At 32.9% G+C, this 14,722-nt stretch overlaps 1 protein-coding gene across 1 annotated transcript; it reads right to left on the reverse strand.

Annotated features, from left to right (window-relative positions):
* Window positions 1–11,358: 11,358 nt before the first annotated feature.
* Window positions 11,359–13,907, reverse strand: LOC111405855 (aluminum-activated malate transporter 2-like). The gene is made up of 6 exons (XM_023034929.1): window positions 13,346–13,907; window positions 13,118–13,258; window positions 12,739–13,011; window positions 12,412–12,521; window positions 12,173–12,316; window positions 11,359–12,048 (listed from the first exon to the last, which is right to left on the reverse strand). Exons 1-6 carry the CDS (start codon window positions 13,629–13,631, stop codon window positions 11,644–11,646), a joined length of 1,359 nt encoding a protein of 452 aa, XP_022890697.1. The 5' UTR covers window positions 13,632–13,907; the 3' UTR covers window positions 11,359–11,643.
* Between the last annotated feature and the right edge of the window lie 815 nt (window positions 13,908–14,722).

Genomic DNA, 14,722 nt, shown 5'->3' on the forward strand with positions numbered 1-14,722 from the left:
TTTTTTTTGAAAAGATTTGAGACTTTTTTTTTATAATTTTTGTTTGTTTGAAGATGATGACAAATTCGTCACTTTACTTGAATTTAATGGAAAAAATGGATGAGATGACTTGATTTGCTATTAAATGAAATGTTGAGGATGTATAACGCTAAAATAAAAAGATTAAGAAAATATTAGTAATAATTTGCAAAGGTTGAAAACGAAAAGTAGAGGCCAAAGGATGGTCTCCTAACAGGAGAATTTCTTTCTTTGATAGAAATTTTACGGGTGCCCCACGTCATAATTTCAAGAATTATAAATAATAGAATTAGCATAAATAGCCATTAACCATTAAATCATAGCACAAATGTCCCTAAATCCTACTTGATTGGGGAAATTAGTCCTTTTTAATAATTTTAATCCAATTGACCATAAAAATTGTCAAACTTTTGCTAAAAATACTTAAATTTTCTCAAAACTTAGTTAAATAAATAAAATGAAATTAGTGGAAAAGAAAAGATTATAAAATATGACAAGAATAAAAAGACGACTTATTCTATTGAGTAATCTCTTATAAGAGTATCTCCAATGCAATTTCATGCTTTAAAAATTGTCTTGTATAAGTACACTAGAAATTCTTTAGAAAAAAACAGCTTTCTAGTGCAAGCGTATTATGACTGTTAAGATGGTGTGACGATAAAAAGAGATATTGAAAGACTTTCATTTTATATAACAATGATGCCAATAAGTAGACATTTGAGTTCAATTTTCATTCCAGTGCGCTCTATAAATTGTTATTTAAGTGTCTTTTACTTATTATTTAAACAACAAAATCACGTGCAAATTTGCACATGAAATATAAGTTTTATGGAGTTAGCAACTTAGCATGTCCAAGGAGCTTCTAATTTTAGATGGAATTTTATAAAACATGGGGTCCCTATCAACTTGCAGTCTCGCATTGGTACATTTTTTTTTTTTTTTTTTTTTTTTTTTTTGTAAATGGCACAATTTTTAAGCAATCGGTGGTTAGATTGAAAATGCTCTCATGGGGGATTGGATCATAGGACAATATATATATAGGAATCGGTGCTTAACATAAGTGCTTAGCTTATGTTAAGCACCTGTGATATAGCACGTCATTTAATTGGTGAATAAGTTAATGGTAGGTTTCATGTATTTAATAATTCACCAATTAAATAATATGTCATGTTACCGGTGCTTACATAAGCTAAGTGCCAGTATTTAGATATATATATATATATATCATTTTTACTTAATTTAGTTTATTTATTTAATTAAAGTAAGGTCAATTGGATAAAAACCATCTAAATGACCAATTGCGTCGTTAAGCAAACTGTTAGGGTGTTGCACCAAGTTTTGAAAGTCAGGGACCATTTGCACAGCAACTCCATATGTTAAGGACCATTTCAGCTAACTTCCCTTGTAAATACTATTTTGCCCCTGTTTGGTGCCCATTCTTCTTCCTCTTCTTTATAAGAGTTTTTGGGTAGTGTTTTACGAGGATAAGTGGTTAAAAAGTAGGATTTTTTTTTTAAGTTATGTAAATGATATTTTTTGTATGAATATTTGGTTGAAAATAATCGTGTAGAAAAAATAATTTGAAAATAATATAAATCAAATAAGGGTTTTTTCAACGAAATTTACAGAAATAAGACTTTTATATAAACCTCCCTTGACAACAAGTTCATAAATTCATTCAAAATTAATGATTAATTTTAACAGCATATTCATTAATACTTATCCATACATAATATGGGATTCACCAGTATTTCTCTTTATAAATTTGTCAAATAGGCCTAAAAGGTGTAAAATACTTTTAAAATTTATCTCAAGTCCATAACACTTAGTTTATATAGCAATATTTTTAATTAATTACCAATGAGAAGCAAGTGCAAGGAGCGTGTCATAGTGTAGTTGGCTACATAATAATATGTGTATATAAAAAAAAAAATTGTTTGTGTTAAGCATTAGAGGTTGAAGTTCCAGAATCCATGTATTGAATCCTTAGTTGCACGTATGTCTTGCAAAAGAAGACTACAAAGATGTAAAACCAATTTGTTACAAGATAATTGAATGGGCGGCACCCATCAAGCTCAAACATGAATGCAGATGCTATTATAAATAATGAGAGAATTAATGGCAAATAAGTTATAACTTGTTGGACCTGAAAGGATTGTAGTGAATGAGATTAATGACGCGATATAAAGTAATGAAGATTACAATGAGAAACAAAATTTAAAAGTAAAGAAATTAATAAATAGAGTGAATGGCAGAGGCACGATATTTTACTAATCGACAATATGGAGAGAAATACAAGAACTCAGCAATTCTTGCTTGAACAAAATTGTAAGAGAAGACCACTATTTATTGTACATGGCATAGCATAAATATGTAAATAATGTGGAATAAGGAAATAATATATTTTCAAAAAAATCACGTAAAATATAAGGAACAAATTTTCCCACATGAAATTAAGGAAACAATTTGTTATTTTTTTTTAAAAAAATACATCATAATTTGGGTCACAAATCCAAAAATCTCCACCTTGACCCAAATTCTGGTTCAACGAACGAAACTCCAAGATTTTAAATCCGTCTGCATCGAAATAGTCAATCTCCTCAAAATAGTAACTAAAATTCTCCAAACCAAACCGTCGTCCTCAATAAGGCTTCTACAAGCGACATTTGAACCCAAATCCCGAGTTCTCAAAATTCCACAAAAAATTACTGTTGACCAAACAGGGTTGAAGTACACCCTATAGTAAAAATCATACTACATGCTGGATCAGAAGGCCCACTGCTAGAATTTTAGCTTTCAACGTCCCCAAAAAATTCCAGACATTATTGACACTATGATACTTACACTCTATGAGTTCAACCCTATCAAATGAACACAGTGTATCCACTGAAATTGGTGGCAAAGAGGAATCACCAATGCTTCATTAAGCAATGTTTTGAATCGACTCAGAGCCCGTCACAAGAGGTACTGTACCAAACTAAATATCCACCATAGTACTGAACTAGTTCCTATATCTCTTAACTTGTTTTGCCCTTCCCTGCAAGATGTATAATTGAGACTTCTTTCGTCCCTCCACTACAACCCAGATACCCATTCGGACCTTCAAAACTCCACCTCCACCTCCACCTCCACCGGAGAATTCATACCCATTTACATCCAGAGTACTAAGCGAGATGATATTTCTATTCAGGTTTGGAACATGTCGAACTTGATTAATTTTTTCTGACTGTCCCATTCGCAGCCTAAATTCGACTCGATCGATCGCAGCAATACGGCAAGACTGGTTGTTTTCCATTACTATTCCACCTTACCGAACAACCTCATATGTTTGAAAGAAATTTGGATTGGAACACATATGATGCGAACATTCCGAATTGAGAATCCACTCCTCGTCAGGTCTAGATTTCACGTCAGATACCACGGTCAACATTACATTTCCGCCGTCTGAAAGATCCTTAACTACATTTGTTTTGTCTGAAGTCAAATGTTGCGCTCCACGATTTGCAGCTAAATCACCTTTAGCTTGCAACTTATCATAATCCTTCCGAATATGTCTCTTACGTCTGTAGTAGAAGTAAAACAAATTGCCATTATTCTTCAATTTGTTTCTCCGTTGACCACCATGAGAGACAAGAGATTCTTCATCCCTCGATGTAGTCCAACCAAATGCTTCAACTTCTCGTTTAAGTGCAAAGTATCATAGACGTCGTCTATACTCAAAGTATCCTGACTATATAAAATGGTGTTCTAAAACGATGTATAAGAGCCAGGCAGTAAACATAACAGGTTCAAGGCAAAATCCTCTTCATCGTACTTAACCTCTAACATTTTCAGATCTATAACTATTTCCTTGAATACGGCAACATGGTCCTCCAGTGACTCTCCTTCTACCATACGATGAGAATAAAGCTTTTGCTTTAGAGCTAGTTTGTTCGTGAGACTTCTAGTCATGCATAACTGCTCCAATTTCAACCACAAAGTAGCTATTGTTTTCTCCTTCGAGACACTTGCAGAATATTGTTGGATAGATGAAGATGAATCAACGACAAAGCCTTCCGATCTCTCCATTGTCCAATTAACTAGCATCTTCTCAAAATCCAGTAGCGCATCGTCCAAATCCAACTACACTAGAATAACCCTCATCTTTACTTGCAACAAAGAAAACCTTGTATTGCGATCCAACAGTGGAATGTCATACTTCATGGTAGTCATCTTTGAAAAAACCTCAATCCATCCATAAAAGAAAAACCAAACTTTGATACCACTTGTTGGATCCTGAAGGATTGTAGTGAATGAGAGTAATGACGCGATATGAAGTAATGAAGATTGCAAAAAGAAATAGAGATTTAAAAGTAAAGAAATTAGCAAAGAGAGTTAATGACAGAGACACGACGTTTTATTAATCGAAAATATAGAAAGAAATACAAGAACTCACCAATTTTTGCCTGAAAAAAATTGAAAGAGAAAACTATTTATAGGTACATGACATAGTATAAAGATGAAAATAATGTAGATTAAGGAAATAATATATTTCTATAAAATTTATATAAAATATAAAGTAACAAATTTTCCCACATGAAAATAAGAAAACAATTTATTTTCAAAAAAATCCATCCTAATTTGGGTCACAAGTCCAAAACAACTTACAACCACTGAAACACTTCCTCAACTGTAAGAAATGGAAATTGATACCTAAAATATTAGGATGTCACATATTTTGCATTTTGTCACATAGCTCATCTGATGCTGGTACACATTAAATATTTCAAGAGAAAATATTAATGCCAGAAAAAAATTAATAACTGCGGTCATAGATTGCATCTAAAATACCAACGAATTGAAAAAAAAAATGCAAAAAGAATACATAAATAAAGAGTTCCTCAATTCATATTAATGATAACGAGCTCATTCTTAAAGCATGAATTCCTTATCTGGATTTGATGCTTTTCAAGGCATTACCAATACTTGCGTATCTCTATGAAGTAAATAGAGCGTTAAAATCAACATAGTATAGAAAAGCCTAATCAATAAATTGAACATCTTCATGAAGCAAACTTTTAAATAAATAGGACCAGAATTTTGACTATCCATAACTACAAAATTAAAATTTTAATCACTTAATGAGTTTTCCCTAGTTTAGTATCCGGAAAAGAAAAACAGAAAGAAAGAAAAATGCTACCATGATACCATCATGAAAACATTGGCATTTTCAATGAAAAAATTGGGAAAATGTCGCCCATTCCCAGTACTCGAAGACACATAAAAGGTCATCTCCAACCCTGCACCGACATTTGCACTATTTACATCAAATATTGCACCAAACTAAAATTCATCTCCAATAATTATACCAAAACTTACACCAAATGAACAGTATTTAACCATATAAATTACTAAATAAATAATTATGTTAAATTAAGGAAAATGTTAAATTCATTAATAAATATAAAAACATAGTAAAATTAGGAAAAACACTACAAAAATGAAAATATTAAATCATGTCATTAAAAAAATAGTGCAATGGATTTCGAATTTGAATATTATAATATTACGAGGTCGAAATATCATTACAATTTAATTCTCGGAATTCGGAATTTGGGTATTATTTCGTTGTTGTAATATATTTTGTATTAACTTTAAATAATCGTGTTTGTTATATTTTAATTTTTTTGTATTCTTATATTAATTAATTCATTAATTATTATTTTTTACATTTAAGATTTATTTTAAATGCGAATAATAATAATAATGATGATGATGATGATGATGATGATGATTTATTGTATTAAAAAATAAATAGCACAAACGACACAAATATCCTTAATCAATTTATTTGGAAAATGAAAATAAAGGATAAAATTGACTTTGGACCATTTGGTGCATAAAAGGTACAAAGTGAATTGTGTTGCATCAACCCGATTTTTTTGGTGCAATTTTGGTATTTTGGTGTCTCCATTGGAGATGGCCTAAGCAAAATGTCAAGATGATTACAAGAAATCCATAATCATATCTTGTCTTAAGTTTGGGATAAAATCGAATAAATGTTACTGCAGAACCTATACAATTAAGATTTGAAACAGTAATTAATTTGGTTACCATGTTAACAAAATCATAAAACTAAAAAGATAATCTAAGATGCATTTTAATGAATATAGCCCTTGTTTGAGCCACATTTTTCAAAAAAAATTTATTATTCATGTCAAAACAATGAGAAATGTGTGGTTAAAAAATAAGGAAAATTTTTAAATTTGTGTGTAATATTATTTTATTGAAAAATGTGATTGAAATGATGTCAAATCACTGTTGAAAAATGTATTTTTTTAAAATAATGTGGCTCAAACTACCTACAAAGAAAACATATAACCCAAGTAACAAGGGCGCTAATCTCTCCCCAGCAAAACTTTCAAACCGATGTGCTCCAATACCTAGTGACCCTATTAACAATGTCGCAATCTCTCTGTTTACGGCTTGTCCAAGTGTCACTCCTCTAAAAGTATCTGTTAGAGCATTTTCAATGGTAGTATAAAATTGGTATCTCTAAAACTACTTTTGCATCCTGGTGGATTTGAATTCAAATTCTGCTCCAATAAGATTATTTAAATCCACTTTTGAGTGTTTTTAACATTTTCTGCCCAAAAATTCAATTTGTATAACTCCAGTGGAAAGATTTTCGGCCACTTTGGAGATCTAAATCTCTATTTTAAATCACTATTGGAGACATTCTTAGTCTATAAGTCTAAGCACCTGTTTGGCCTCCATTACGGGGAAAATTTAATGTATAGAATAGTGTTTTTTGAAAAATGAGTGGTTGAAAAAGAAAGAAAAANATTTGGGTATTATTTCGTTGTTGTAATATATTTTGTATTAACTTTAAATAATCGTGTTTGTTATATTTTAATTTTTTTGTATTTTTATATTAATTAATTCATTAATTATTATTTTTTACATTTAAGATTTATTTTAAATGCGAATAATAATAATAATGATGATGATGATGATGATGATGATGATGATGATTTATTGTATTAAAAAATAAATAGCACAAACGACACAAATATCCTTAATCAATTTATTTGGAAAATGAAAATAAAGGATAAAATTGACTTTGGACCATTTGGTGCATAAAAGGTACAAAGTGAATTGTGTTGCATCAACCCGATTTTTTTGGTGCAATTTTGGTATTTTGGTGTCTCCATTGGAGATGGCCTAAGCAAAATGTCAAGATGATTACAAGAAATCCATAATCATATCTTGTCTTAAGTTTGGGATAAAATCGAATAAATGTTACTGCAGAACCTATACAATTAAGATTTGAAACAGTAATTAATTTGGTTACCATGTTAACAAAATCATAAAACTAAAAAGATAATCTAAGATGCATTTTAATGAATATAGCCCTTGTTTGAGCCACATTTTTCAAAAAAAAATTATTATTCATGTCAAAACAATGAGAAATGTGTGGTTAAAAAATAAGGAAAATTTTTAAATTTGTGTGTCATATTATTTTATTGAAAAATGTGATTGAAATGATGTCAAATCACTGTTGAAAAATATATTTTTTTAAAATAATGTGGCTCAAACTACCTACAAAGAAAACATATAACCCAAGTAACAAGGGCGCTAATCTCTCCCCAGCAAAACTTTCAAACCGATGTGCTCCAATACCTAGTGACCCTATTAACAATGTCGCAATCTCTCTGTTTACGGCTTGTCCAAGTGTCACTCCTCTAAAAGTATCTGTTAGAGCATTTTCAATGGTAGTATAAAATTGGTATCTCTAAAACTACTTTTGCATCCTGGTGGATTTGAATTCAAATTCTGCTCCAATAAGATTATTTAAATCCACTTTTGAGTGTTTTTAACATTTTCTGCCCAAAAATTCAATTTGCATAACTCCAGTGGAAAGATTTTCGGCCACTTTGGAGATCTAAATCTCTATTTTAAATCACTATTGGAGACATTCTTAGTCTATAAGTCTAAGCCCCTGTTTGGCCTCCATTACGGGGAAAATTTAATGTATAGAATAGTGTTTTTTGAAAAATGAGTGGTTGAAAAAGAAAGAAAAATTTTCGATTTACGTATAATATTATTTTATGGAAGATTGTGTGGTTGAAAATAGGAGAGAGAAAAATAGAATGTAATGTAATGAAAATCAAACAAGGGCTAAGCTGTTACAAAATTTATAAGCAAATATGTTACATTACCTACAGAAAATTCGAAGACCACAACAACGGTGATAGCTGCCCGCATTGCATTAATGCTGAAACCTTGGTACAAAGGATCAAGGTAATAGAAGAGTGAAACTAAAGTTACGGCCAATCCTACTTTCAATGAGTGAATAATTCATCTTTGATCTTCAATACAAAGTTTCTTTCGCTCACTGGCTGCATCCATTATCTACAACGCAAGTTTCTCCATTGTGTCCTTAAACCATGCACAAGTCGAGAGCACTAGCAGACCCATAGTGGGTCCTGGTGGGTCACTTGACCCACCAACTTAAAATTGAGATTTGTTTCTTCATTTTTCATTTTTTTTCATTCCTATTGGAGATCAAATTTGATGCAGAAGAACTTTAACTCGGAAAATCTGAAAACTTTGAATGAAGTATTAATTTTTTAAAGATGTGAAAGATATTCATCAAAAGTTATATACCTCTTTTTTTGGGATTTTTTATTTATTTATGATTTCTTTTGTATTTTCTTATGAAATGGAATTAGGGTAATGGATTCTTGCCATTTAAGTGCTCCAAATTTTATTTTGTTCTGGCGATTTTATGGTAATGGTTCATGCCGTGATTTTTGTATTTGTTTGAACTGGAATGAATTTGATAATTTAACATTCAGAATTGCTGTAATTTTTGTATTTTTCACTTGAATTAATTGTGATGGAAAAATAATTTAAACGTAAATATGCGTTTTTTTTTATGATTGTAATGTTAGTGAAATAAATATTCGAGATAAAAGTGATGAAAATGATGACAAACATAATGGTATTTATATAAACGTAAATCTATATTTTTTGAAAGTTCAATTGTGTCCCATTAACTCAAAATGTCTGCGTCCGCCACTGGTCGAGAGTCGTGCAGTTTCTTGATGGATTCATGCCATATGTGTCTTGAAAATATACGACTAAAAAATCGAGTAATCTTAGTCCCTCAAAGACCCTAACTTAACCTTGAATCAATTCTCAAGGTGAAAAGAAATGGCGGGATGAATTATTTAGTAGAAGATTTGTCTTTATTAATAAGTTAGATACCTTAGCTGGAAGTGGAAACTGGTACGTGCATTTTAATTATTCATGCAGTTCGTCTACTGGAGATAGTTTTACTTACACGCTTTTCCAAATTTCAGTTTTGTATTTTGGAACCGAGTAATTGACTGCGATACCTAATTTTTGACCTTAAAAAATGGACATAATGTTAAGAAACAACTGTGTCGCGAACAGTTGTAATGCAACAGGAGACTATTACGTGGATCTTTCTACATGTACATCAGGGATTTTTATTTAATATTTTTCCTACACATCATATTATGTAATTTTTTATGTACAATTTTAATGTGCAATTAGCAAAATTCCTATAATGTATAGAGAAATGCTAACTGTATATACTGGTTTACCACTTAATTTACAGAATGCTAAAGTGGCAAGATTATATAAATAATAAGTTGGTTTAACTTTCTTTTTTTGTCCAAAATGGTGTGAAATCTTGCTACCTCAGCATTCTATGAACCAAGTGGTAAACCCGAGTGTATAAGTAGCATGTCCCATTATATATATAGTGCATGTCAATTAGCTAGGGATGTCAAACGGGCCGAGCGGCTCGTGGACAGTTCGGGCTTGTCAAATTACGAGCCCGAGCCTGAGTCGAGCCCACGAGCCATTTTGTCGGCTCGTCCAAAAAATTGAATTTTTTTTAAAAAAAAAGGTACCAAAAAAAAAAAAAAAAACCCCAAATCGAAAGGTACCAAAAAAAAAAAAAAAAGCTCTCAATCGGCTTGTGGGCTCTGGTCGGCTCGGCCAACGAGCTCGTGGCTCTTGAGCTCACCAGCTCGTGGGCGAGCAACGAGCCGAGCTCGAGCTTTTTCAAGAGCCACGAGCTTGGCTCGCCAGTTCGTGGGTTAAAGGGCCGAGCCGGCTCGGTTCGGTCCATTGCCATCACTACAACCAGCTATTAACACAAAATTAATCATGCTAGAGGTGTCAAAACGTGTTGAGTTGTACAAGTATCGGTTGTCCGACACAGGAAAAACACAATCTAACAAGTGAGAAGCCGTGCTACCAATCAGCATGTCCATATGGCTGCGTCGAGACAAGCTCATCCTGTAGACAAGCCTGGACATTTTTAGGTTTAAATAATTTTAGGCGTGTGGAACCAAGGATAGCCCATGCAAATAGGGTGTTGGTGAACCAACACATACCAATTTATACATCGACATAACTTAATGAAATGATTTTGAAAGTTGAAGAAATAAGCACACACTGGAAAAATGGGTACAACCCGATTTACACTTCTACAAGTTGTGATTAACAAAGTACTTCAAATAGTTGGAAATAGCATAAATTGCATTATTTTCGAATTGGTGCTTCCTATAGTTGAGTCGTGTAAAATGAAGTTTGTGACAGCCCATGTAAATTTCTATTGAAGTGCATGATGTTAGATTTGAGTATACCCAAGTGAATAAAAGAAAAGAGTTCACATTGTTAAAGTCTTGGTACCTTTTGTGTACAAATAGTATAACTTAGGGATCAATCATATTTTTAAGGTACTGAGTTGGACGAAATTAATGGCCGCGTAAGCAATTCCATCAGCCAATTACTCATAATTTTTGTTAGTTGGAACGATAGAGACAAGCATAGGACTAATGAAGAGGTTAATAAAGGACTAAGGCAGTACGATTTAAAATTTAGAGACTTCATCGCTCAATATGTAAAGTGCGTGTCCCACTAAAACTTTAACATAAATATGTGTGTTCGTCAGGAAACACCAAGAGCATAAAATTACTTTTCTTGTAGTGTACCGCAGTTTTTTTTTTCTCAATGAGTAAATCCAGCAGAAGGCCAAACCTCTACTATTAATACCCGTCTTTTAAATTGACTCGGTCTTCCTTGTTATTCATGTAACGAAAGTGCAAAATGATTAAATGCACGTCAAAAATTTGTTAATTATGTGAATACTTGAAAGTTTGGAAATCAATCAGCAACCCATAAATATTTAGGTAGCAATCCTTAAAAAAGAAAACCCTAAAGTATTATTAAGAATGCAAAACCACTAATCAATTAAAGAACACCAGAAAAAAATAATAATGGAAGCAAAGAAAACAAAAGTAGGGTTCGGCTGGAGATTTCCATTCAGCTTGTGAAAGACAAAAAGTGTTGTTATTATATTCGTATACGAGATCGATACGGAACAATTGTTAGTCATAGTGAATAGAACCTACTCGCTCTTAACATATCCCAACTCAAAATTTTTGCATCAAATGGATCGCTACAAACCATCCATATCTACGTACTTCAAAAGTAAATAATAATAATAATAATAATAATAATAATAATAATAATAATAATAATAATAATAATTTATGCCACTTTAAAGCACAGTCCAACATGCTCGACTCCTTCAACTTGTAATCACTCAACACTTATAGCAATGTTATGGGATCCTTCAATACTTGGGACTCTCAATACTTGTCCCTTTTCTTTTTGCTTCAAAGCATCATTATTGAACTTTGCCATGGAAGCAAGTTCATGAACAGAATCAGCAATTTTCACAGTGCATGAGACAATTTCTATGAGTAAAGAAGAAACTGCAGCAGCAGGAATTATATCAAGAAAATTTGTGTCCTTCCACAGGTCTGTTTTGAGCAAGGATTTAAGTTTCTTGGCTGCAGTTTTTGCATTGACGATATGAGGATCAGCAATTGATGAAGAACTCATTGTCTTGATTGCTAGTGATAGTTCTTTCAAAGCAAGACTGGATTCTGAACTCATCTTTGTGCATAATTCTTGAATTTTGACTCTGACTTCTGGTGGTGTCTGCAGCAAAAGCACAAATTATATTTTCGGGTTAATTTTCTGGCGTGAAAAGATATATTTATATAGCCGACTCCCAATATACCGGGAATAATATAAAATTTTGTAGTATATGCCATGTATTTACCTTCATCTCCGAGTTAAGATAGCCACTCAAAGCATCAACGCGATAAGCACATTCTCGCACAAGCATCCCAATTTTCAGGTACTGATCCCAAGGGTGCCGGTATCGGAATCGGCCGTGGCGAGGCTCCCATTTTGCAAAGTTCGCCTGCATGAAAAAAAGATTTAAATAATTAGACAAGAAATGAATTTTTAAATTGAAACTGTGTAAACGGTGATGAAAGTTTTTTATTTGTAACTCACCAGGGATTCTTCGGTGCTTTTGGAATTAAGAACACTTTTATAGCCATCCAGAGATGCTTTCTGATCTTGAAGTTTGTCATCTAATGTTTGGAAGTATTCACATCCGAAACCTGAGAATTTCAGTGGGATACAAGACTACAGGTTAGACTCCAAAAGAATAAATTTGCTACAATTAAATAGAGGTCTAAAGTTAGTCGAGCTTCATCTGGACAAAAGTCCAGCACGGCCTTCTAAAGACTCGACTTCGCCATGTAGCAAATGGCCCGTGCAAGCCGAGTGTCATGTTATGGGCCATCCCGTCCAGAGAAAAGATGGCAGAGATTGTACCTTCCAAGAAAGTTCCCAAATTTTCAATGTTGCCAGCAACTAGATTATGAAGATCTTCACCAGCCCATATGGGGCATATCAAAACGCAAACTATCAATGCAGCAGCGCCGCCGATGAGTATCGTAGACAATCTCTCATGTGCCATTTCCAGAACCTCATCGTCCCGGTACCCGGAGACAGATATTAAACAGAACGTCAAGATGAATATCAGAAGTCCATAATCATATCTTGCCTTCAATTTGGGATAGAATCGAATAAATGTTACTGCTGCAGCTGCATAATTATCATTTTAAAAAGTAATTATTTTGATATAAAAATATAAAAACTTGATAATACTGAAAAAATAAACAAAACACTGGTTTTTAGTAGGTCATTTTACCTACTGAAAAAACAGATAACCCAAGCAGTATCGGTTCTATTTTCTCCCCGGGAAAACTTGCTAACCGATGTGCTCCAACACCTAGTGAACCAGCGAACAATGTTGCAATCCCTCGATTTACGCCTCGTCCCAGAGTAGCCCCTGTAAATCAATCAGTTAGTTTCGTCTAAAAGTTTAAACTCTTATGGAATTTTTCATAAATGTGGCATTGCTAAGTTAAGAACTTACCTACGGAAAATTCGAAGACGACAACCACGGTCATGACAGCCCACATTGCCGACACGCCAAAGCCTTCATACAAGGGATCAAAGTAATAGAACAGTGAAACTAAACTTATTGCCAATCCTACTTTCAGTGAGTGAATAATTCTTCTTGGATCTTCAACTCCAAGTTTCTTTCCCTCACTGGCTGCATCCATTATTTTCGACACAAATTTCTCAGGTATGGCCTTAAACCAGCACCATGCACGAGCCGTGCATCGGGTAGTTTCTTGATCCATTGTGATCGCTGCCATTTCGTTAAGAAAATATACGATGAATGCTCTAAAAAATCCAGTACCCCTACTCCCTCAAGATGAGAAAAAATGATGACAAGATGTCTAAGATAAATTAGCGAACTAATATATATCGAGTTGATCGCAATGTTCGATGGGACGTAAAAACGTGACTGAATTAGTCCTAATTATTTTTTCGAGATAGAGTAGAAAAGGGTGAGAAATATCGAAGTCGGAGAACAGAAAGGATCCAATGAATTGATGTGCATATTTCTCTTGTATTTATCAGTGAGCAACCTGGCTTGGAAGTGTGAACTGGGAAACATTAGAAATGATTATTTTCCTGTTACATGAAGGCACGTGGAAGATTCCAACACAGGTAAAAATTGTATATGAACATTGGATTGCTTATTGTAATCGTACTTTAACGCGTTTGCCAATCAATTTTTGTGGTTCAGTCTGGAACAGCCTAAACCGGTGCGGCTGTACCTAAAGATTGACCTTAGAAAAGAAATGCATGGGGTACAGTTGTAACGTGAACTGTACACAACTCTTGTATTAATGATTATAGGACTAGTGAATTTCTACGTCTCTTAAAGGGGCAAAAAAATTATTGTCAATATTTTAAGTTAAACTTCATTCTAGGTAAGTATATTCAATTTAATTTCAATTAGGTAAATATATTTAGCCCTTACCCCTGGGAGGAATTTTATGAAGATTTTAATTCTAATTTTGACCGTTGGACAAATAAGTGGATCCCATTTATGTAATAATTGTCGACTCAACATGAGTCTAATTACCAAAAATGTCATTTTTTACAGAATAAAGAATTAAATGATATTGGGACACACTAGTCATTTTATTTAATTTAGTCAAAATTGCGGCTCCCTACATAGTATAATGGCATAAAATTCACTATTTTTTTTTTTTTTTCACAAAATCCGTCCTAGACAGGGTATTAATTTAATTTTCATTCAAGGTAAAACTACGTCTACCACTGGTATGACATGATCGTCAATCAGAGATGGCCATCCTATGTGTCCGTCGGATATTGACGAGGCAAAAAATACTTGATTTATGTGTGGCAACAAAGATAAAAATAAGCATAGATC

Source organism: Olea europaea, chromosome 12 (genome assembly GCF_002742605.1).
Source record: "Olea europaea var. sylvestris chromosome 12, O_europaea_v1, whole genome shotgun sequence".
NCBI classification, from domain to species: Eukaryota; Viridiplantae; Streptophyta; class Magnoliopsida; order Lamiales; family Oleaceae; genus Olea; species Olea europaea.